Source organism: Ruditapes philippinarum, unplaced genomic scaffold (genome assembly GCF_026571515.1).
Source record: "Ruditapes philippinarum isolate M1 unplaced genomic scaffold, ASM2657151v2 ctg2125_1_1_1_1, whole genome shotgun sequence".
In the NCBI taxonomy this organism is placed as follows: domain Eukaryota; kingdom Metazoa; phylum Mollusca; class Bivalvia; order Venerida; family Veneridae; genus Ruditapes; species Ruditapes philippinarum.
The window spans coordinates 149,518-176,226 of NW_026856260.1; the positions used below are offsets into that span (position 1 = coordinate 149,518).

General features: G+C 32.6%; 1 protein-coding gene across 1 annotated transcript; it reads left to right on the forward strand.

Annotated features, from left to right (window-relative positions):
* Window positions 1-9,721: 9,721 nt before the first annotated feature.
* On the forward strand, window positions 9,722-25,943 carry LOC132745997 (uncharacterized). The gene is made up of 18 exons (XM_060735030.1): window positions 9,722-9,927; window positions 13,345-13,484; window positions 13,776-13,867; window positions 14,398-14,789; window positions 14,910-16,546; window positions 17,200-17,298; window positions 17,651-17,804; window positions 18,359-18,522; window positions 18,971-19,162; window positions 19,651-19,900; window positions 20,074-20,196; window positions 21,867-21,982; window positions 22,594-22,689; window positions 23,682-23,753; window positions 24,380-24,479; window positions 24,950-25,090; window positions 25,491-25,591; window positions 25,878-25,943. The coding sequence occupies exons 1-18, from the start codon at window positions 9,726-9,728 to the stop codon at window positions 25,941-25,943; spliced, it is 4,137 nt and encodes a 1,378-aa protein (XP_060591013.1). The 5' UTR covers window positions 9,722-9,725.
* The last annotated feature ends 766 nt before the right edge of the window (window positions 25,944-26,709 follow it).

Below are 26,709 nucleotides of genomic sequence, written 5' to 3' on the forward strand. Positions count from 1 at the left end.
ATTGTTGTCAAAACATGTTACCATGTTCAGATATATTGCTTGAATTCGATGTGATTATGGCAATGACTGTGGCGCCGTTATATGTCGCAACGCCGCTAAATATCGCACTTGCCGCTAAATGTCGCACCATTGACGCTAAATGTCGCAACCGCCGCTAAATGTCGCAAAACCATTTGACGTTAAATGTCGCGATGTTAACGTTAAATGTCGCACGAATTTCCCTTACCGTTAAATGTCGCAACACTACCGTTAAATGTCGCAAGATGTAATTTTATGTTGAACTCAAGTTTTATTGTTGTATCATATTAATTAAATCTGCCTACTCAATTTGAAAGCGAGTGAATTTATTATATATGGAACTGCGCTACAATTTCGGCGACGATAATACTAATCGTAAATAAATGTATATTGTTTTGCGTTCGATTTTTAGCTGATCTTATGCAAGTACATATTGGTAATTATACAATTGTCTACTATTTGTATGAAACTGCAAAATTGGCATTGTTCTGTAAATAGTTTAGTAAAATTGTGTCTGTTAAATGGCAGAAGAGACAGGCTGCCTGAGGTGGCAGTCTGATGGCCTAGTTGACTGAGGAGGCAAATTGTCTCGCTGGGTCTTAGGAGTTTGCCTAACGCCCTGTAAGCCTAACGTTGGCAGCCTAGTATCCTGAGGAGACCGCCTAACATCCTAACAGCCTATCGATGTCAGCTTTGCAACCTGAAGTTGGCAATCTAACAGCTTAGAGTCGGCAGCCTAGTAGCTTAAAGTTAGTGACTTATATTATAAATACGGAAACAATTTAAAGTACAGTAAAATCACTATGAAAGGTCATGCAAAAGCACATACACATGCATGATTATGGAAAAAACGCCTTTACCTTTAGGACACTTAACTTTGTAGTCTAATAGCCTAAAGCTGGCAGTCTAGGAGCCTGGCAGCCTAAAATTGGTGTCATGTTATAAAAAATGGAACGATCAAAATAATAAAACGGCAAGTTGGATTTTTCCTAAAATCTACTCGTACAAATGGCTTCATAATTTACACATTTAAATATCAATACAATAAACTTGATCCTGGCAAGTAACATAATTATTGCATAAATTTTAATCAAGTTATTGCCATTTTTAGCAGTTTGAGAATGAATATCGTTAACCTAAACCGACAGTTGGATTTATTTAAGTACTGTCTATACTTATGGCTTCATAATTTCCACACTTACTTATTTAGAAAAAGTTCATGATATTGCCATCCATTTTCCCAAGTTATATTCCTTTTTTTCACTTTGAAAATAGGACTTTGTATGGTTAACCTATTCCAGTAAGTTGGATTTATCTTATAAATTATTTAATGATATCCTCCATATCTGGTAGGTGGATACCATTAATGGCCGTGTATTTTTTATGGAGTAAGGGGTCTCTAGTGTCAAGGTCACTGGTGTGATTTTTTTTATAACATTTTTGTTCATTAAATCTTTATTGTTAAGATTATGTAGTTCATGTTTGATACAAACATGTCAAGGGAGGTCCTCTTCCTGTGGGTTTAGTTGGGGGTCCTGTGGGTAAAGGCCAAAGTCACCAATGCCAAAAATAGATTTCAACATTTTTACAGGTGTTTTAATATTATTCTATTGAAAGATGTCTTTTATATTTGGTAGGCACATGGAATTAAAGTCTTCTCCTTTTGATGGAGTTATGGTTTAGTTGGGTCAAGGTCACCAGTTCTGAAATAGATTTTTTGTTGTTGTATTAGGTTTATTTTAGCTCGGCGCCGGAAATTCCATATGTCCGAGATCTCAGCGACCATGCCGGTCCACTCTAGAAGTCTCATCGGGGACGTCTTTTTCATGCCGATCTTCCTAAGTCCTGTACTTCGTTCGATGGAGGAAAGACAATACCGGAAAAGCATCTAGTTCCGTGACGGCTGCAAACAGGCGGTTGACATAAAACGGCTCTTGTTAGCGCCACCCTCCAGAGTTAGTCACGACAGGTCAACCAATCACCTCTGGTACTTGAGATGACTTGACCTTGACCTGCCGTGTGCCTTCTCCGCGACGTGCACGCCTCTGGATGGATTTGGAGAAGAGAAATAGATTTCTACTCTTTTATAGCCTTTATTTATTGACAAATGTATTTCATATTTGGAAGGTAGATAACTTGCATGGTATTCTTCCTTTTGATTGAGGAAGGGATCGATGGGTCATGGTCACTAATCCTAAAATAGATTTTTATTTGCAGGATGAAGTTCACACAAACAGTTTATGCTTTTATCAAATTTGCTAGTCGTATGCATGTTTTTAATTCCATTTTAACGCCAGAAAGGCAGTGGTCATTCATATTATTGTTGCAATAAATTAAAAAGATGTTTTCTTTACACATCTGTTCCATTTTTTTGTTTTGAAAAATAAAGTTCTTAAAATTATCTTAAAATAGATACACTTTTGTGCGTATGTTTGCATTTATGGTCATTTGAACTTCACTATGACGTACTCGACATGGCATTTAAGAACAACATAAAAGTGGTTACAGATATCTAACCAATATCGTCGTTACATATGTAAAATTCATGTCTTGTGTTTTTCGAAAAATGTCAGATTTAATTTCATTGAAATATTTATAATGAAGCGTTACAGATTAAGATTTTCATTACAGCAAAGCAATGATATAAAAAGCCTAAATTCTCTGGCCAAAACGGCTAGCTGTCTTCAGCCAAACAGCAAGGCTAATATGAGCTTAATTAATTATTTGTATTCTTATTGATGTGATATTTACTGAGAATCTTTCATAGTATAAAGCGACTTGGCGAGTAAAATATCACTTGCCATATGTCAAAGCGTAAATAGTGTTTGACAAATAGTAAAATGTACTAAATCTTGTGTACTTATTGTAACTTTGACATCTGCTTACTGTGTGTGAATTTGTGTTTATTTATACTCGCCACCGGTTGCCCATATGGGCGAGTCCTCCAGAAGAGTACAAGTCATTTTAGATTTTGGAGGATAGTGCAATTACAGATATAGAAAGATGCCCCGATTCCAGAAGCTTCCCCTTCTTTAACGTGCCAAGTTGTTTTAGCACCCATACACGGGACCTCGATTTAAAGTATCATCCGTAAGACTGATCAGCAATTTTAGTTGGCCAGCCCGGGAATAGAACCAACAAGGTTGAGGTTACAAGTATCGCGCTCTATGGCGGCTGGCTGCTTACAAAAATTCCGGTGCATATAATCATAAAATTCGCTCATATCTAGCACCCGACTGCGGATCGAATACTACATGATCAAGGAGTACTACATGATTTTTTTCTTCTTCGATTTTCGTATTGACCGTGCATTTCATACTTTGTTTTTCACGTATTTGCCGTTTCAGTTAAAATAAAAAAAATGCCTTGCTATTCAATCAATATTTCACGTTTGAAGGGAATATTTGTGATGTTTTTTTTTGTTTTTGTTTTTTTTTTTTTGAAAAAATAAAAAGGGAGATATTTTAGAAAAAATACCTTTCAGGGTCATCTGTCTTTTAGAAATGCATTAGTACTTTCATATAAAATAAGTATTTTAAGTTTAAAGTGAATATGTTTTAAATTAGCCGTAACCAAAAGGTTAATCAGAGCGAAAACATCTAAGAGAAATAAGGGGAATAACTTAGCAAAATATAACTAGGATTATCTGCCTTTTGATATTGCATCATATGATCATAGTGAACAACTAAACCACGTTTAAAGTAAATTCGGTAGTTTCTGAAAAATAAATGAAATGACTAAAACCAAATTCTGAGATCGACAATACCATAATACTTTAATCTGTTGTCAATCAGGGTTACAAACGAAAATGTGAAACAAAAGAAAAATACTTATCTATTGAGAATTTAGTATCAATTATCCTTTCTAGCCTGAAGATTACATTATATAGCAGCTCAAAACCTCGATATTTAGGTTCATTAAAGAAACCAAGTAAAACAAAGATCATTTTTGTGTAATTGCAATTACAATTATAATAACTATGAGAATGTCAAAAAGTAATATAATTCTACTTTAAAAATGATTTTAACATGAATTTACATCTTGCGACATTTAACGGTAGTGTTGCGACATTTAACGGTAAGGGAAATTCGTGCGACATTTAACGTTAACATTGCGACATTTAACGGCAAATGATTTTGCGACATTAAGCGGCGGTTGCGACATTTAGCGGCAATGGTGCGACATTTAGCGGCAAGTGCGACATTTAGCGGCGTTGCGACATATAACGGCGCCACAATGACAAAAAATTGTATAAGCATTTTTAACATTGTACAAATGTTTATCGCAACTGAAATTGAAATTTTCCAGTACGCACATACCATATTTTCACCGGGTGAGAATTAATACACTGGTTCTTTTTACAGACCATTAACATTAATATAATTGGTTCTATATTCAGCAGTAGGATTAAAGTACAAGTATTTGAGAATAAAAGAATCCAAAACCAGTACAAACTGATAGACTGTGTTTCTCTTTATGCAAGCAAATGAAATAGAAAAGAACGGAATTAAGAAAGCACAATATGGCAAAATCGAAAATGTTGCATGCTCGGTTCGATTGAGCCTGTTCATATATGGTAGTGTATTTGCAAGCTACTGTCCATGCCCCCTAGCACCGGTTCAAGCAGAATTCAACATGTTTTCATACGGTCGATATCACGGAACCTAAGGTTACACGTATGTGCCACTCCATGAAAATCGGCATATGGTCCCCAATATAAAGAATGTGTGTGCCCTAAACGAAAATACAATGGGTGGAACTAAATAAAATGAAATATGGATGGGGACCAAAGGTTATGAAGCATCGCATATAGCAGACCAGATGTATAAAAAGTAGGCAACATATTAATATGGTGATTATACAGTTTTTAAGTAGGAATACTGGAACCACCATACTAGAAAACGACGAAATAGATTTAATAGAAGGAAAAAAATACTTCAGAAATGCAATACTGTTGTGCTGCACGATCTTCGTAGATCGAAATCATAACATCTTTAAATAAATGTATGGGTCAATGTTTAGGGCATCCACACGACAAAAATAATGATGTGACAGGTTATACATAAATTTTACAGCACAATTTAAATGAACAATTTTAATGATGTCAATATTATTTAAGTTTTTTTTTTAAGATTGACCATTAGCAAAAATATGGCTTAAAGTTTTTTCCTCTTAACTCCTCGATAAACGGACAACCCAGAAAGAAGTGGTACTTAGTTTCAGCAGCAATCATTAGACAAAAACGTAATTTTTCTCAGTAGCATTTTGAAGTCATTATAAGAGCGTTAAAGCCCGCTACTCATCTGGCACATCTATGGGTTAAACAAACGGAAAACCCAGTCGAATATGAAAAAAAACCGTCTTCTTGGTACAATGGACAATTGATGAGATGCTACTCTAAATTTAGTGGGTATCAGACTAAGTTAAATTTCTGTCATTGTTAAATTACACCAATATGAAAAGTAATTCGAATTTAACCCTTATCCAATAAGTATATATTTTAATTAGCACAACAAAATAGAAAACAATTTCAAATACCTTAGTTCTTGTACTAGAATGGTCGATCTTAAATATTAAAAAAAATCTTGCCCTATTGAACATTTCAAGGCTTTTTTTTCTAAAAATTGAAAGTATCGTTGTTTCCACTAATTAAACAAAGAATGGTTATTTTGTCAATTTGTTTAAACCTTTTTTTTTAAAATGTATACGATTATATGGAAAAGTTTCTTGATTATAAGGAAAAGTTTCTTATTTTGAATCATATATATACCTATTAAGAAATATTTGCATTAGACAGTATCATTATAGCTTGTGTAAATGATTCTTAAACCAGAAATATTTAGTACATGATATGACCATTACTGTGTCGAACATCACTCATATGTCAAACTAGAAAACAATAAATTGACAAAAAGTGTTTTGCGCTCATTACAAATCATTTGTCCGCACTGCCGATGAACTGTTGTTCGTACTATACCATAATTCGGATAGCCCGAGGCCAGGAATACGTCACACAGCCTAACAATATTGCTGTTAGTCTGTAATAAGGTGATCAGTGCGGCTAATGAATGATCAAACCTCATCTGTGATATATCATAAACATTAACTGTTCCGGATTTTTAACGTTTTTTCTTATTTTCTTTGTGTTTTTTTTTTGTCTATTATTAGTATAAAATCGGTTTATATTCAATAGACAAGGTAAGCAACTTTGTGTTATACTTTTAATTATGTATGCTTTTTATAATTAATTTTATATAAAAATCGCCTTTTTTTACTTTCTCACACTGCCTTTTCCTTTACATGTAATATTCCAAAATTTTCAAATATTTTCTGAATAATGATGTGGGAAATAATGATAAGCCAATGTCCTTTTTCCATGATCTTTGTTCTCCGTAAACATTGAAATCTAGGAAATCCTGTTTTAATAATTTGCTTATATTTTACATCTAACAATGGTTCTGACAATTTACAGACTCTTTGTTTTGAAAAAAATACGACGAAAGTATAAGTAAAGTAAAGCAAAAAGCTTTCAATTTAGATAATAAAGCTGAAATTAATAGAAAGCCATTTGTCACAGTTTTGCGTCTTTAGACTGTAGTTATTACATACAATAATGTCCACCGGTATACATTAAAGTTTATATGATGTTCAGATATCAAAAAAACATATTTGAATATTCTTACAAGAGTATTTTCTAAGAGGACATATGCTGCAGTTTATAATGTACAAGCGGCTGTACAACGACTTGCACATTTGTTATCGAAGTCATCAAGTAAAAATAAAAAATGTTCACGGCATTTTTATTGCAATGGTTAGCAGTTTAGATTACAACTTATCTTCAGTTAAGAACATAACCGATGGAATTTGAACATATCGAAGAAGAAAGGAATATGATGTTCTAAAAACAGACTAGAGTTCAAGAATATTTGCCTTTGGTGGCTAAGAATGAGGGTCAAAGGATGTATAAAAAATGCGCGCACTGCGAAGTACGCTGTGAAAATAATGATTCAATCTTCTTTCCATTTCTCGTGAATAACATATAGATCTTCTGTGTAATTATATATGTATCTTTTTAAATATATTTCATTTTATTAGTTTCTAAAAACTGCTTGAACTTAACATTTGTGGTGTAAGATATCAGTAATTTTTCTAGACATATTTGACGCAATTTTCGACTGAGTCAAGGATATGCGAATGAATATTGTCTCAAAATTAGGAACTAGTTATGTACGGGTATATATCTGGTTAAAACCATTTCAAGCTTCTAATTTATATATATATGTGTCAGCAGGAAAGTCGAACTTCAAATGAATGTTCGTTGTAATGTGTTGTTTCATATATATTTTTTGTTTCATTTTTTAATTTGTAACAAACACCTTTTTGAAGTCGTAATTAAATCACATATTAAATAAGTAGTATTTTTAAGATTTAAATGGCAAAGTCTTTAAGTTATAGATTTAAAATGACTTATAAGAAAAACCGAAAGATTATGGTAACCGGCATTGTCCAATAGACTGTTTTATATTTTTAGATAGGTTATTTTTAGAATGTGACTAAAACGTTGATTTCTTGCGACCAGGCGTGTCAATATGGTTCTGTTATTCGTCATCTAACGACATATCCGCCTCACATAGTCATGTACTCGGGAAATAAAATAGTAATTAGATAGTATATATATTCCTCGTAAAACGACACTTATTTAATAATAAATTCTGACATTTCAGATTGACCGATGATCAATGATAATGCATTAGTATATTATAATGTTTGTATTCATCTATTCTATTGAAAATATAGATGTACAAATACTAATTCCTTGGGGTCTATAATTATGATAGTATCAAATTGATTAAAGTATTTAATAAATTAGATAAAAACCAACAAATGTAAATAAAACGTGTCAATTAGTACAGCTTGCATAAATTACTGATTGCCATTAACCGTTTGTGAAATAACTATGTATAGTACTTTAGAAAAAAATCATTAAAGGAACTCCACTGAGGTGCAAAAGCCTAAAAACATGAACTTCTTATTTCTTACATAGATCCGCCGAGGCACTTAGAACAGAAAGAAAAAACAATTACAAAAAAGCAATTTAGAAATATTCTCAGAAATAAGTTGAAAAACATTTTGCGTACTATTCATAGTCCAATTAGTATAAAAAAACGTTGCAACGCTTTTCAATTTTGAGATATTTTTCACAATCAGAATAACTATTCTGGAAAAAATGGAATGAGCGAATGATCTTAAATTTTGCACACAAGTTATTGATCTATACCTACATTGAATTGAACATTAATCTTGGAAAAATATTTCTAGTCTCTCCGTGTCAAAAAAAACTCAGTGGATTCCCTTTAAAATCACTTTTCATTGTTAATCAGACATACTGTATATATCTAAAAGATATCAGACAATTTAAAACGTTCCTGCAAAAACGTTTAACATCCGATTTATTGTTTTATTTGATAGTAGAACATGCTTCTGAGTAGTCATGTGGTCATATTGAACAATAATGACTTGTACATCTCTTAACTAGTGAGCAGAAGCTTGGCGCCAACTGTCATTTACTTTGACAATACACACAGATAAACTGTCTTTATTAGTGCGTATTAGATAATAAACGATAATATGTATTGTTTTTGAAAACTGTTCAATATCATTATAATATATATACACATTTGTTTGAACGTTTATGTTTATTAATTCGTTCAATTCTTAAACGTAAATGGTATCCCATTTCTTGGCTATTTATAAAGCTGTTTCTGGTAGAAATATTATTTCTTATATCCTTTTTTAGATATATTAACAGAGACATATAAGAAAATATGGTATAAACAGTTTCCAATATATAAACAAGTCCATAAAGAAATATTGACACTTTCGCAATAACTAAAGAACTTTTGCTAATATAACAATCACCATTTTATGACAATGGTATGAAAATATGAGTATAAAATTACGTCATTTATGTCATACATGTATTAATGACGTTTAATAAAGCTCGCACCTGTCAATACCCGATTGAGGTTGTCAGTTACGTAAAGTATCAATTATAAACGTACAAAGACACTTGAGCCGCGTCACGACAAAACCAACATAATGGGCTTGCGACAAACCCTATTACAAGTAGAGAAACTAATAGCGAACAGCATGAATCCTGATCAGACTGCGCGGATGCGCAGGCTGATCTGGACCCATGCTGGTCGCAAACCCACTATGTTGGTTTGTCATGACGCGGCTCATTTCATTTTGCACCGCAAACGAAAGTTTTAGCATACGTTTTATTTAAGACTTTTACATGGTATAACGCCATGCAAATAGATAAATAAAACGATTTTAACGTCACTTGATCATGATAACACAAAATGCAATATGATACCTTTAAGAAATGCAATTTTACTAGGTTGGTAATATATTGAGAAGTGGTTTTTTTATTGCATTGTAATCAATCGTATCTTCGCATGACAACATAACATACTTAAGACACAAATAAATATCTGATTTTTATATCAATTATTTACCTAAATACAAAAACAAGATTTGATGACAACGTGCTTAAGATCATTCCATCAAAAATAGTCGTTAATTAATTATAAAACATGGCTATAACATTGTTATTATAACATTACACGCCTGTTTTATTTACTCTAATTACAATAGGCAGTTATTTCCCCATCAACTTTTGTTTGTAAACTTTAGCAATACAAATGGGAACCAAATCTGCGGGTCAGGTACTGTGCTTCATATTTGGGTTGATACTAAGATTGGCATGGACATACCGAACAGGTGCTCCAACCAGGGCATGCGGAGATATGACGCCACAGCATGGTAGCCCAATAAATACAGAGCCAGCCCCGTACCTTGTCGAAGTCTCGAAGACACAGTATACTCCAAATGAAAGAATATATGGTAAGTATTAGATAAGGCGTTTAAATTGATATACTTTCGATGATATGATTTTTGATTTATACTTTATGAATTCGAAATTGTCTTATCGAGCAAAATGGCAAAATACAGAACTATTTTTAGTTAGCAGGTAGGGTTCAGTCTCATTTTAAAGTGTATACAACTATATAAGATATGGCGCAAAAGCATTTCTAAACGGCCAAAATTTTACTTAAAATAGCACCATATTATTATAGTGTTCTGGAACGTAAATTACATTTTGTATTGTCTTTACCTACAATACCAATGTCTGTAAAATAACTGAGACATTCTATGTTACAACTTTTTGGAGAATCGACCGAAAGACAATGTACTTTATACTAAAGTATGTCATTTTAAACATTTTTATTATGTTCATAAGAACTGCATTTTACACTACTTTAAGCGTACATTTAATTCTTATTTAACATTGTTATTATAACATTAGATATAATAATGTTCATATGGGCATTAATAGAGTCTTAATGAACTATTCGTGCTTTTCTAACATTAACATCTACAACTTTATCACGATTTTTTAAAGTTTATTACTAAGGTTAATATCATTTTGATGTTCCGTAAACAAATGAGGCAAGAAATTGCTTCCATTTCTATTAAATGCATTTTAATTTTAGTGTTCTGTTATACGGTAATTTCCAAACATTTACTCTGAATAATCGTTTGCCTCTTTTGATTTTTGGAAATAAGTTAGTATTTTATATGGAAGTAAAAATACTGCTTTGTTTATATTTTGTTACGTTTATGAAAATTCAGCGCTATTTTCTTCATGTTGTAAGCATCTAACAATGCTCTTAAACCATTGTTTTTTAACATTATAAAACTCGTGTGTGTTCTTTCTAAAGACGGCCAAAAAATGTTGTTTTTACATTTTCTGAGGCATAATGGACCTTTTAAAATTTATTACAAAATAATACCAGATTTATTTTCCGAATGTTTTGCTAAATGATAATTAATACGTGTTTTACAATATGTCTAACTAATGCATCATGTCAAACTTGACCGGAATAAAAACCTACGCCGTCAATAATTCAAACTGGTGTTTTCCTTTATATGACAATCATTTTACTGACCACTGGTCAACGCCTTGTATTTTCCTTTGTAATGTGTGCACATAAACCCACATTCTTATCATATTATACAATAAAATATTGATATGGGAACTTCACAAGTCGCCCCAAAAACGCCAAAAAGGAACGCTTTGCAAATTCTTTTATCATATACAGATTTCTGTAGAGCATACTACTGCATATGGGTCTAAAATTGAGTTTATGTATTCAAAAAAGTGTTTCAATATTTTATTTTTGAAAAAAAAAAAGAATCGTCTCAGGTTAACAATTTCTTTTCATTCATATATTTATTTTGTGACCAAATGTTCAGATGTACAGATGACATGGCACTGTCACTTAATATATCATTTATTACGTAGAGGATATTAAATGAGTGCAGATTCAATACTGAATTTATTGAACTCGTTGATTGAAGTAATATTTTGCCCGCTAGAGACTCGCTTAATTTTATTCAACTCGTTCAATAAATTCAGTACTGAACATACACTCATTCAATAGCCTCTATATACACAACGTTTAAAATAAAATGCTACTCGTCTGATAATTATAGACAGATAATACAGATTGCACTATAATAAATTTGATGCTAATTTAGAAATTACGATATATAGTTACATTTACTGTTTACATTCCATGCTGAAATTTGAGGTGTCATGTAAAATGCAATTATCATTTGAACCGATATGAATTTCAGATCAACTGACCACTTTGTAGTTCAGTTGAATTACGTCAGTGATTACGCAGGCTACACAAGTTACATTTATTCTATTCTTGATACCCATCGTTTCCTTTGTTCAAAATATTTTTGATTCGGACATTTTGTTGTTGTTTTATTTTGGCGCTGTTGTACTTCTTTTTAGACAAATTTCTGATGAATCAAAACGTAAATGGCCTACTAAATAATTATCTAAAACAAGAAAAATATTACATACATTCGTATGTAATATAGGTACGATTGCATACTACTTTTTGTGAAGACTTTATGTTTGCTGAATTAAAGGTGTAATGTAATATGAACAAACATGTCATGAGATATTTTATATTTTTAAACATTTTCATTGAATGTAATTAAAATTATTCCGTTAATAGACATATAACAATCTTATTTACAAATGAATTGACAAAACAACAATCCCAGAAGCATTTAAGATAATAACAATCATTGGAAATAATGCATATAAATTGTAAATTTGTGTATGACAACTCAACCCCCTAAACAAAACATAATAGACTCAACAAAAACAAGCGTCTGCTTCTTCACCTAACTAGTTGCATGACCATGATTAGCAATTTAGCAAACCAAATCTAAGAGATAAACCTATTGTAAAAATAATACTATGACCACAGCAGATTTCGTACAAAAAAACAATTGTTTATTTTATTTATTTTGGTCGCTTTTTTTTTGGTCTTTATTATGATAAGTTTTTAAAAAATTTATTTAATTTTACATCTGTCATAAGAAATAACCATTTCGATATAGAAAATGCATGTATTAAAATGATACCATGATTTCCGCAACTATATACTTTATGATAATTCCGAGTAGTGCAAATAACTGCATTTGATTCACAACGTTACCTGTGGCAACCTAACTGCAGCCAATTGTATAAACGATGGTTAAAATATACCACGGTAAGTTAATTACCGCGGTATATATTGTGGTTAGGTAACCGCGCGGTTATTCCATTTGTATAAATAAATTAACCACAAGGTAACCTAACCACGCAAAACTGAAAATTTAACCATGGTAATATTACCAATGATGCACCAGGATGTGACGTAATTTTCGCGGACAAACGTCAGACATTGTATATCTTGTTGAATAGTGCTCTTTAATTTATGTTCCATGCTTGACTTTGATATTATGAATTATTTAATGGAGTTCAGAATAGCGTAGCGTTATTTAGCATGTAACAATAATACAAATGTAAATGTTAAAGCGCCATTTGAAAATACATATACCTGTATTCATTTTTATTGCTGAATTAAGTTTTTTTTATGATTTCTTTCATATAATTAATTGATATAATGGTATATCTATAATAAAGGTAAAATAATCGGTCAAAGTTTTCTTCAAGTTATTGTTTTGATTATTCAAAAACCAATAAATTTGTGATCCAAATGTTTCTGCTGTACTTATAAGGACTTGAAACGACTAAACCTAAATGCCTGTTTGACAGACATAAAAGAATGCCACAATGAAAAGTCACTGCTGATAGAATAACGACTATTACTTCAAAGAATATAAAATGAATAATGTTTGATCAATTTTTTATTTGAACATCTTCACATATGAAATTGTTTAAAATTTTAGTACGTATACGAGGCTGTGGACTGGCTAAGTTCAAGGGTTTCATGATCCAGCCAAGGTCGGCTGTTTATCCCGATAGGCCAGCCTTCCTTGGCGCTTTTCTCCGGGTTCGTGGAACACGATATGAATGTGTCAGATCAGGTGTAAGTATGAACTTTGACAATCAATAATTGGATTTTGATATTTCATAGTCTATATTTTTGTGTATATTATTTTTCTGATTTCTCGAGGACGTATGCAATGAATATCTATTATTTTAACCTCAATCTATATTATATATACTGGATTAATAGTAATGTCTAAATATACATTATTACATATGTTTTTGAAATGCTTGCCATATGTAAATCATGACGCTTCATGTTTAATGAAATATTTTTGTTCAAGACAGAATAAGGGCTTATTAAATTATATTAAATTCTCGACATTTGTAGGCTGTTTTAACCCATAGCAGTCCCGACGAAAGAAGTTCTGTCACGTTGACATGGATTGCACCACCTGGTGCTGCCGGCCATGTTGTCTTCAGGTAGGATGGATCTTGTAAACATGAAATGAAACATAATTAAACCGCGTCATGACAAAACCAACATAGTGCGTTTGCGACCAGCATGGATCCAGACCAGCCTGCGCATCCGCGCAGTCTGATCAGGATCCATGCTGTTCGCTATCAGTTTCTCTATACTTGTTATAGGGTTCGTAAGCGAACATCATGGATCCTGATCAGACTGCGCGGATGCGCAGGCTGGTCTGGATCCATGCTGGTCGCAATTCTATTATGTTGGTTTTCTCGTGACGCGGCTCATATGATTTTACTCAAAGTTCACGTTCTCATGTTAAATATGTTAATTGTAAACAGCCAAAATTATAACAATTTAAAAGTTTGTTTGATATGTTTTAAGTCATACTGACACTTATGTCATATGGTTACTTTCCTGCTTTGGTAAAAGACGACCTCTCGGCAAAGGACGCCCATAACATTTAAAAGATTCACTATATCCAATAAACAATATGATTATGTTTAAATAAATAGCTTAAAATTATTCTCTATTTTTACAGGGTTACTTTTGTTCAGTCATATATGAACTACTGGGTTGGAATTAATTCACCTGTTATATACGACGGCGTATCACGTGACCTGTCGATAATGCAGGCTTTCAGTCTACAGTCAGCTACAGATCAATCGTGCTTACCCTCACGCCAATCGACAACTACAATACGTACAACAACCACCACAAGAAGGACTACAACAACATCCAGGCCAACTACATACCCACCGACCATACCAACAGAGCTATGGTTCGAAACAACAAATAAGCCAACTACGACAACCACAAAGCGTCCAACAACAACAACAACTCGAAAAACTACAACATCTACTACAACCCGTCCAACAACTACTAGACGAGCAACAACAACAACAACTGAACCACCTCCGATAATCACACGACGTAGAGAACAACCTACACAAATCGCTACGAAGCAAATAACAACTCAGGCTGAATATTATGATTATTATTGGGAAACCACAACTGACAAGAAAAAAATAACAACAACAAAAGCTTTACCAGTTACAACATCTAGAATTCCTACAACAACAATGAAATTTTATGAGCAAACTTCAACGACTGACTTTCCAACAACTACGGCAAAAACAACAACACCTGCAAGTACAACAACAACAACAACAATTGCACAAACTACAACCAGACCTTTACCGGCAACAAAAAGAATAATTACTACATCATCTCTACCAGAATCAACCTTTGATCCGTATATGGTAGATATATGGACCACTACTAATGCTCCAAAAACGACTAAAGCCGCAGAGCTGCAAATTATACCAACGGCAAATCCCCCTACTGAGAAATCACCAACGACAAGGAGACAAGTGCCAGTCACAGTGAGACAAATGCCTGTCACAAACGAACAAATACCGACAACAGTTAGTCAAACGCCAGTTACAGACCGGCGAATACCTAATACAGTTCGGCGAATAACAGTCTCTGACAGGGAAATTCCTACCACTTTCAGACACACAACAGTCACAGAAAGACAATTACCAACAACAATAAGACAAAATCCAGTCACAGTCACTGTCAGGGAAATACCAACAACAGTAAGGCAAATTCCCGTCACTGTCAGACAAATTCCTACAACAATAAGGCAAATTTCAGTTACGGACAGGCAAAATATCATTGTCACAAACGGACAAATTCCAGTAACGGACAGGCAAATTCCTTCAACAGTGAGGCAAACTTCATTTACAGACAGAGTCATCCCTGCTTTTAACGAACATGTTCCAGTTACTGTTAATCACAGTCCTGTTATAAATGGTATAAATGGGCAACTTGTCGTAACAGATAGACAGATAACCGTCGCAGATAGACGAATTCCTACCACCAATCCTGACTTTCATAAGCCAAATATAATAGTTTCGACTGCAAGCATTAAAACGCCTTTTATAGAATCAGTAACAAATTTATATAAACCGAAACAAAAAACAACAACAACCACAATATATCCTAATATAAACACAGAGTCGTACATTCAAAGGTCAACATACTATTACGACTATGATCAAAGTCAAAGTGGCAATAGAAATTTACAACATAGTCAGCAATATATACCAACAGACACAGCATTCCTGCCATCAGAACAGAACTACATCCCTACAGAACGTACATATATCCCGTCTGATAACTTAAGAAATTCATCAATTTATGAACAAACAACATATAAACAGTTCAATCCGACAACTAAAAATCGACAACAGAAGTTCCCTCCATCCACTGGTTTACCATTTTATAGAACTACAAAAAGACCCCAGTTTTCCGAAACAAGCACGCATAGTCCATCTTCTAAAACGGATACATATCTCACTTTTCCACCACAAACATATACTCCCAAACTACCATGGAAACAAACCACGGAATTATTGTCCTCAAGCACAGCGGCCAGTGTGCAAACCACAAGAATTTTACCGAGAAAAATAATACCAACATATAAACCAGCCGAGTTGAAGATGTTGCCGGACCCTGAATGTGGCGTTACACGTGGATGTTTTGATGACTGTAGAAACGGTGCATGTAATTTTATTGTGTCATGGAAACCGGAGAAAAATCTGACAAAATTTGAAATCCGGACCAAGCCAATGACAAATGGACAAAACTGGGCCGCCATTGGATTCAGTGACGATAAAATGATGGTAATATACTATTTCATATTTCTATTCAATCCAAATGATATATCTTATGCAAATAATTTGGAGTGAAATATTTAAGCTGAAATAAATAAAGAATGTGCAACAAATTTGTTCATACCTTTTTTTTCGGTTATGCTAAGGACTTGCACATATTTAATTAAAGATTTGATTAAACTGTGTTAAACTTCATAAGATTTATTTTCATGGATATGACAAGATAAGACTGTTTGTTCGTTTTCTACCCTTTTTACCTTTTCATAGCTTTTTCGATGTAATTTTGTTTACTTATTTGTTATTATAGTAAGTAACATTGTGATGGCCGATAAGCATTACAATTGGGTGCTATGTTTTTTAGGTTGCGGTAAGGCATACCGGATCTTTCGTATGTTTTTAAATGGAGAGCATCAAGATTTGTTTAAGAATTTGGATAAATCTAAATAACAATGAAAAATGCACCAATAATGTTGTGTAGATACAAAATGCTACGTGTTATATGACATAAACGATATATCTTTAGCTGATAGTGACTATGCCCAGTTATGCATCTTTATGTTTAGAAATGTCTCTAAATGTAGTTATTCAATGTTTATAAATATAATTGTGCATGTTGATGATTTAAATTTAAATGTTAATGTGACTATGATTCTATTTACCAGGGTTTCGATAGTGTAACTGAATGTATCACAGAAGGAGATACGATACAGGTCTACCAATCATATAACTTGGATTATTACAGAAACATGAGGTTATTAACGGTATGTTCAGAGTAGAAATTTTAGCTTTTCACACTAACACACACATTTGTGCAGCTATTTCTAACTATGTTACAGTTAATTTTTGTGAATCTTTTGTGTCTCTCTGACACTATTTACTACAAAGTAAAAAAATCAGAATTCCTTAAGAAGTCAAAATTGAAAATGTTGCTGGCTTGGTTTGATTGAGCCTGTTCATGGACTGCACACATTTTCAGATAAAACAAAAAGGTTTTATGACAATGAATTCGTCAACCGCAAAGAGGAATCAGTTACTAGAATTTGGTACATAACGTTTCAAAACATTTGAAAGTAGATATAAATGTTTAAATATATTTCGTCTTTTGCGTTTCAGCCAAAACTTGGCATTATCGAAGAATATGGATCATCAAATAACGGGATATTTAGCTGTAGCTTTACAAGACAAAATTTCGTTGATGGAGAGAAAGATGTGTTTGATCTGAACAAGGACTGGCACATGATGTTTGCCGTAGGTCCAGCAGTTAATGGTAAGATAGCTTACGATATTAGTTATTTTTGGTGTAAATGGAACGTTTAATTAACACTATAAGTAAAGTTTTGAATGAAGTGATGAAAATATAGAATGTCTAGCTTGTGTTAATGAAATGTGATCAAATTTACAACCAGAAAGAAACAACAACAAGGTTTATCAGTATATTTATAACTTCATTCACAGTGACATGCATTTATGTGCATGTTCAAAACTTTACAACATAACTACGCATAAACTGTATGTAAAACAAAGATCAACAAGAAAGGGCGGCATTCCATGAACGAATGTAAACGATGTGGGCGCGAATCGTCAAACTTTGCTATTTGTGTCTTATACAATTGCTTTGCTTGTATACGTCATGTGAACGTTGCATTGCTTTGTTGATCTTTATTCTCGTTTTTTATATACAAACAGTATTTAACAAGTCATAATATATATATGTGAAATAATTGTTTAATATCTTTACGTATTTCATCATTTATCTGAAGAAATTCTTTTTGTAAAGAACAAAACATATATTCAAATACACTCAAATGTAAAACTTTTCAGGCGTAAAGATACCTCACCGCTATGATATAGTGCCACCAGTTACTACAGACCGGATGGACCTCCAAAGATATCCACCAATGCACGAGACATATGACTATAGAGCTGCAAGAAAAGAAAACATAAAAGTGATCCAGACAAAAGAGACAGTACTTGATCCTATTCAGGTACATTTTAATATTATTCTGATACATTAAATGGTTTTGCATTTCATTGCTTTAACAGTATTTTATTGAAACTTCAACGTAGAGGTGATGCTGGATTGTGTAAACTTACTTATAAAAAAACTTACATCAGCGGCAAGGATGAATTGATTAGACTTAACGTATTGGCTCTCTATGCTCCAACTCGCAAATCTTTCTCTACTAACCTCATTGGGAGTGTAAAGCATATTCGATATGTTAACTATATGTTTTTGATGTAAACATAATGTATTACATAAAATGATTTCGTATAGCCAATGTTTATATTGTATACTGGACCAATAAAGACATTTGTGTGTTTGGTATCATACAAAGTACCCTTTCATTAATAATTTTTAGACTTATCTTTGTATTTGTTTATGTCTTACTGTATATCTTTAATAGTTTAGAGAGTTGTTTTGCTTTATTTCAGCATAGACGTATCACCATGGATGAATCATGCGGAACAAAGAAATCTTGTTTCCAGGATTGCACGGGAGAAGGTTGTAAATTCATTGTGACATGGGAAGGAGCACTAGACTATGTGTTATTCAATATAAGAGCCGTACTTAATGAAACTGTAAACCAATGGATAGCAATAGCCTTTTCCGAGGACGACAAAATGGTTTGTATATTGCAATTATATGCATCATTTGCTTACCTTTGCTTTCATTACTGCGTGCTCCTATGGCTTATCTTTAAAAATTTAGATAACAGGAATTCTGAAAAATAAAAAACATAAATGTAATACTATGCAAAAAGGAAATCCTATAAAATGAAGATATTAACTAAAGTGTCAACATTTTAAGCCAGTTTTGTGGATGTGACATAACATAATAATGCATATATAAAAAATATATTAAATTCTTTAAATTCGTTGGGCGATTATATAAATCATATGATAAAGTATTAATAAGATATTTAAAGTTCGAACCTTAATGTTGTTAATAACATGTCTTTTATAACACCAGTTCTTGTTACTTCCAAAAAGCAAACTCGATTAAGTTCTAAGGAGCGACTCAATAGGGTTTTAGATAATACACATTTGGCCTAAAATAAATAATGTTTAAATTAATCATAACGGGGATAATGCTAGATATGATATTGTTGTAGGGAGATGACAGTGTGGTTCAATGTGTGTCTAACGAAGCTGGTGCTATAGAGATCAAGCATTCATACAATGACGACAAGAACAACATAAGAGTTAAACAGCCTACCCTTGGCCTGAGGAATACATCTGCACGTTTTGTAGACGGTGTTTTTGAATGTTCGTTTGTAAGAGACCGTCATGTAGATGATGAAAAGATTTTTGATTTGGACAGAAACTGGAATATTCACTTTGCTTACGGCAAATCAAAGAAAGGTATTTTCACATTTTTGTCACTTTGCCTTCAAAGACAATTACACTTGTTTATATTTTAAAATTGTCTGCTTTGTTTCTGTTATAAATGCTGTAATGCCAATGTTATTAGGTTTCTTATTTATAAACCAGAAGACATTCTGGTTTCTACTTTGAGTATACCTTTTATATTTCAGGTATAATGCTACCGCATACACTAGCAGAAAAGCCTCATGTATCAGACGACTCAGTTGACTTCTCCCGCAGTATTCTTAGACCGAATCTAGTTACAGCTAGTCCTTTCTTTATCAAAATTCACGGTAAATACTACTATATTGTTTTGTAAATATGATACAGACTGTAAGATGTTACTTGTCGAATATCTGTCGAATCTGATAAGTAATAGTTATAGTACATGAAACGAGTTAGTTACGAGGATATAACACTGGCTGGGGCGAAATCAATTAAGGAGTGTTTCTGCTAAAAAATGTCGACGCCGTTAGGCCGAAACAATTTTTTTGCAGAAACATCCCAAGATGTCGCTCCAGCCAGTGTTATACCCCCGTAACTAACGTGTTTTATGTACTAAAACTGCTTTATCGCATTTTCATTTTTTTTTGTAATAGAAATCAGGAAAAAAACAACAAAAAACATGCATTTCTCCTTCTTGTGCCCTTTCATTTTTTTCACCTTCTCACTCTCAGATAAAATGAACGAATACCAGCTAATGATGTCGTAATTTTAATTTTTTTTTTGCTGTTTTTGGAATGTTCGTTACCGCTGCCCCATTAGAGTCTCAGTGAAAAAAGCTATACTGATATATACAAGGTGCGAAAAAAATTCAACCGCTATATAGCAGTTGTGTTTTTTTTCCCTATATGAATCAATGAAAAAAACTGTCCTGCTATATATCAATACAGTTTTCAAATGTTCATTGGAAGTGTACTGAGTATAATGGGTTAGTAAGAACAAAGGAAAAGTTCCAAACCATATGCGATAAATACATATATATCATATCTGTAATATTGTAAATTTCTATAAGAGCATCCAACTTAATACATGTATCAAACATTTTTCAAGTCTATATTGCTTTTTATAAGAACATTAATGTATTTGCATGCAAAGAATTCAAACGTAATTCCTATCTATGTTTAGAACAAAGATCAACAAGGAAGGGCAATATTTAATAACCGCATCAAGTCAACATACAGAAAAGGCAGTTTATATGAAATAATCAGTTAAATATCAGCTCACATCAAATAGCCCTTTCTTTTCTAAATAACATAACATTGCAAAGAGTGCTACCGTTTGGACTACCTTTTCTATACACATGGTGTTCCATATTTTTATTACTTCAGTCTTTCAAAGTATTAATGCAAATTTATCCAAAAGGAAGTTTGCGTTCATTTTATAAAATTATTGATACATTTGTACTATAATGTTTTTTCGTTCTTGATAAAATAATTTCATCTTCGACGTTGAATTTCATGATTGCTCTGTGTATTCAATACCACGTGTACCTATTTTCATTAAATCTCATAGCAACATATGTTGCAAACTGTAAATCCGGATTAAAGTATTTTTTATCTCTTATGCAAAGCTTTTCCTTAGCACGGGCGTACAGAAATAAAGAACGTTATTAGTATTTTAATCTATAAATAGCTATATCCTCGAAATAAGTGCTGTTGAATTAGAAAACATGAAACAAGCAAAACAACAACAACAACAAAACAGTTGTTTTTACTTGAATTTTACACAAACAACACTTTTTTCTTTCATTATAAAGAGTTATGTTCTCCATCTTTTTCAAGTACACCATTATCAATACTCAGAAATTGTCTAAAACGAATGCACAGAATATAGTTTTGCATGTTTATCATTACACATATTTATCGTACAATTTAAACTGAACGCACGTTGACTTTTTTCACATCAGATCGACGTAATTCAGATGTAATCTTTTGCATAATTTTGTTTTCATATGTTACAGCTGCATTGATGATCTTTGCGTGGATATTGTGTGCATCAGTTGCTAGTGTGATTGGGCGTTATTTCCAACCTTATTGGTGGGGCGAGAAAATGTTCGGTAGTAAAACTTGGGTGAAGGTCAGTGAAACATGTACTCATTTATTTAAAATATATTCATATTCCCCCGATTGAAGGCAAATAGTGATCGCACAGTCTATTTTTCATCTGTACAGGAGCATCTCCACTCCCACTAATTTGACTTGAATGAAACCGCTACTGAAACGATTGTCATTAAGCCTAGTTGTGTATATCGTTAGATTAAAGCTTTTGGACTTATGGCCCTTTGATCTTTTTCATACATATGATCTGATGTTGGTTTGCAGTAAAATCTTGTTTATTCGATGCACTCATGCACTGTCTTTGTGGAATTGTCTGAAACCTTCATCTACAATGCATAGATATATATCCCAGGGAGGAAAACAAAATCGTATGATTGTTGTGTTTTACTTATTGACTGTTTCCAGAGCATATTCAGTTAAATATGCTAAAACGAATCTAAAATTTATTATTGGAGCATCTATCACTTGACAGTAACAGCTCTTGTTATAGTGTTTGATTCCATGCAAACGTTTGGAGTGTCGTCTTAAAATCAGACGGTGCATTTTCAGCAAAATGTACGGGAGAATAGATATACAGAAATGTATGAAACAAACAAAAATACAATTATATTTCGTTATGTTCTGTTACAGGTACATTGGTTATTTGTGATGATCACATGTTCAGCAGTTATTGCTGGATTTGCAGTCATCTTTGTCGGAGTTGACGGTATCAGCCAATTGTTTGAGGTATATGATCTCTATATATGTTTTCTTTCAGATTTGTGTTAACTTTTATGAAAATTAAGCAATAGCTGAATAGCAAATAAATAAGTAAATACTTGGTCAAGTGTTTGTAATATGTGATTAAACTTAGCCTAACGTGCTTACTATCTACATACAATACCTAGAAAAAATCAAAATGTACACAAATTTCCATGAACCCTGTTAGTAACCTGTTAGAATACTAGTCATAAAAAAGTAAATTCTGTCATATTTTATTTGAATAATCTAATTGGGAACTTTAAACCCTAAAACAGCATAACAAGGTTAAATTGAGCTTTTTCATGAACGGTAATGGTTAATGCAAACTACAGTTCAAGCCCCCTAGCACCGGCTTTAGTGTAACTCAACATTTAAATATCATCATGATGTACGGTTAGGAAATTGAAAACAGCCACAGATATGTTCATAAGGTGTTGAATCATGGAACCGTTACTGTGACAATCTCGTGTCGCATTTTTTTATGAAAAGCGGCGTAATCCCCCCCCCCCACACACACACAAAAAAAAACTTAAAAAGAAAAAAAAACAACAAGTATTTGTGTTTTAAACGAGAAAACAAATGGTGGAACTAAATATAATTGAATTTAGAAAATGGGTCAGAATTTATGAAGCCTGAATATAAGTGTTACATATTTTAAGCTATATGATTTTTGAAGATTTACTCTTCACATTAGAGACGTGTCGCAATTATGAGTAAACACTGCTAAAAAGGACACATTTACATACATGTATGTCAACCAATAAATATCATCAAAACAAAACTTAATATGTTTCTATTATTTCTATTAAACTTGATATAGTTTGAGAAGAATATAAGGAATATTTGAAGTATAAGTACTTACGAGATAAATGATTTGTTTTAATGGCCATAGTTTCATTTGAAAGTTTATATAAAGCACAATATTCCAATTGGTAAAATTATATACATTGTGTTATTTTTTTTTTTTTATATTCCAGCACCCGACTTACACTTTTAATGGCACCCATCCAATAATGGGATTGGTAGTGTCTCTGCTAGCCCTGCTTAATGTAAGTATGAAATGGACCTCCCAGTCCAATATGATCACTTTAATATGCATTATACAATTCTTGTAATTTTATACTTTAACTGGTATATGAAAGGGCGAATTTGACATTGACAGTTACAAGATGTTAGCCTGTCTCTGACGCATTTATTTAAAAACTCTGATAAATATTCACATTTTTGGTGTTCGTGACGAAATTATAAAGTAAAACATTTGCTTAGTAAAATGTGTACCTTTATTCAATTTAGCCATTCTTGTTATGTCTTCGACCATCGAAAGATTCATAAGGGTGAATTTGACATTAACAGTTACAAGATGTTTGCTTTTCTCTTTGACCATTTCTCTAAATTTGATAAATATTCACTTTCTTGTTGATTGTGGTGAAAATATAGATACTTGTTTAGTAAACATTGTACCTACATGTATTCAATTTAGCCATTGTTTCTATTATGTCTACAACCATCGGAAGATTCATAAGGGTGAATTTGATATCAACAGTTACAAGATGTTTGAGTGTCTCTTTGACGCAGTTATTTTAAAACTCTGCTAAATAAAGATTCACATTTTTGGTGTTTGTGACGAAATTATAAAAAATTTGCTAAGTAAAACGTGAACTTCTTTTTAATTTAGCCATTGCTGTTGTGTCTACGACCATCAGAAGATTCCTCCAGCAGGGCGTTTTTCAACTGTTTGTACTGGCTGGTCGAAATAGGAGCACATGTCCTTGCTGGTTAGTCACTTATGATTCACTAATGGAAACGAATTGTTATGTTATATATTTATGAAAACAAAATTTAGGTGATACATCGATTCACAAACTAATTCATGAATACATTTACAGATAAACTAACTGTATTTTGTCATCAAATGATTTGCTAAGGTAATCGATATCATATATCATTATGATGGTACTTGATATATAAAAGCTTTGACTTTTAAAAAGCAACATTTTAGTTTATATGTTGTATGAATAAAATATTTAGGAAAAAAGAAGAAATTTCGAGAGCTATGGAAAAGTAGGTTTGTTTATAAGAGACGATAAAATTGCAAAGTATCTCGTACCCTCTCCCCGATAACCGACTTCATTAGTATTCAATCGCTAGAGTTTAGAATATTATTCGTTTACGCTCGCGAACTGCAATATGATCATAGGACTTTTATAATTCAATCTTTGTGTAAATACTTCCCACTTTGTTTCAGTTGTAACAATATATGCTGGTTTTGGTCTGGCTAGCTTCCTTGTACCATCCTTCTTCACTTTCCTTATCATCGGCTTCACTGTGTACCAAATCCTCATCCTTCTGTTCATGGAGGCACTCAAAAGTTACGATGCAAAGAAGAGTAAGTATAGTATGAATATTAGTATTCAACATTTTAACCAAACACTTTACCGATACAAAAGATAGTCAATAAATTATATATAAAAATATTGGAAGTAAGACAAAAACATTCATATTGTTATTTAAGGTATCACAAACGAGGATGTTTAATAGTATGCTTTGAACAAGAAAAAATACTTTAAATGGGAACATTTGCTTGTGAAATAAACAAATGGTTATTATATGCCTATTGCATATTTCACATATATTTTTCGTAAGTAGAATTAACTTACGCTCAAATTATCCGCTTTGTCTTTATATTTTTGTATGTTCGCGGTAATTAAAAAAAAAACATAGCATAATGAACAACGTGATGGGCCGACGTGGAAACTGCAATTCATCTAACTATTTTGTGTTTGCAGCGATAGAGCGCAAGAAGACGTATTTATATGAAATGCAAATTCGCCCATGGAACGCTAGGAAAAACAATAGCTTAGCCGCTTATATGGACCTCAATCATACGGTATGTTTTTTTTTCATATAAATATTTACAATTTCTAGAAATACAAGTCTAGGATATGTAGTCATTTCAAATTTATATCATTTAACGATTTCTAGAATAATGGATAGGTTTTCGGATGTCTTTCATCATGAACCATCTGAACTAGGAAACTTAATTGCAAATTCATAGGATACAAAAGCGACGCATTTAAAAAGTTAAAAAAAGGAAATTTTTCCCTTGTGTGTAATGCCGTGTTAAAAATTGAAAACAAAATAATTGTAAAATTCTTTTATTGCTTTTTTTTCAGAAAAAGGGTTTGAAACAGAGGGTCTTGCACCCCATTTATTTTCCCTTCTGCCTTGCCCACGTTTGATTGCCCATTTTCAATGATAACGCCCTTTTTTTTCTTTAAACCCAATTTATATTTAGCTTAAACGGGGAAAATAGACAGTTTTGTTAAACTACACCGCATTTAATTCAGGGAAGAAAATCAACATTAAAACTTTTGAATCCACGAATTGCGGACCCGTTTAATTTCGCATGCACATGTTTTATATTCAACTAAGTTCACGCAGTAAATTGACTAGCTATCTGTCAAACTTACGTTAATTCTCAGAGCGATCAATTTTCGAAAGAACTTTTAGAATTTTTCGGAAAAGACCTCCACGAATTGCGGACCCGTTTAATTTTAATTGGCACTAGTTTGATATTCAATTTAAACTGAGCAATAAACAGACTTTTTTTCATACACATATAAATTCTCAGAGCCATCAACATTCGGAAGAACTTTTAAAGAAAAAATCGCAAACTACCCCCATCAATTGCAGACCTATTTATTTTGCATCAAAGGATCGATCTTTCGATAAGACATCCACTTAGAAACACAGTAGTATGAATCCTAATCTCAAAAGTTTATATTTATGTTATACAAAAATTTTGATATTCCAACAGTAAAATTGTTTAGTAAAATTTTTTTAAATCCATTGCAGGACCCTATTTTTTTGTTTATAGGGGAGGGGGGGGAAAATTTTTTGGGTAAAAAAGAAATTTTAATCGTATATGCTAGCAAAGTGCTTTTCAATTCCCGTTTTTTTTTGGGGTACATTTTTAATTGATATTTTAGTGGGAGTCCCATCATT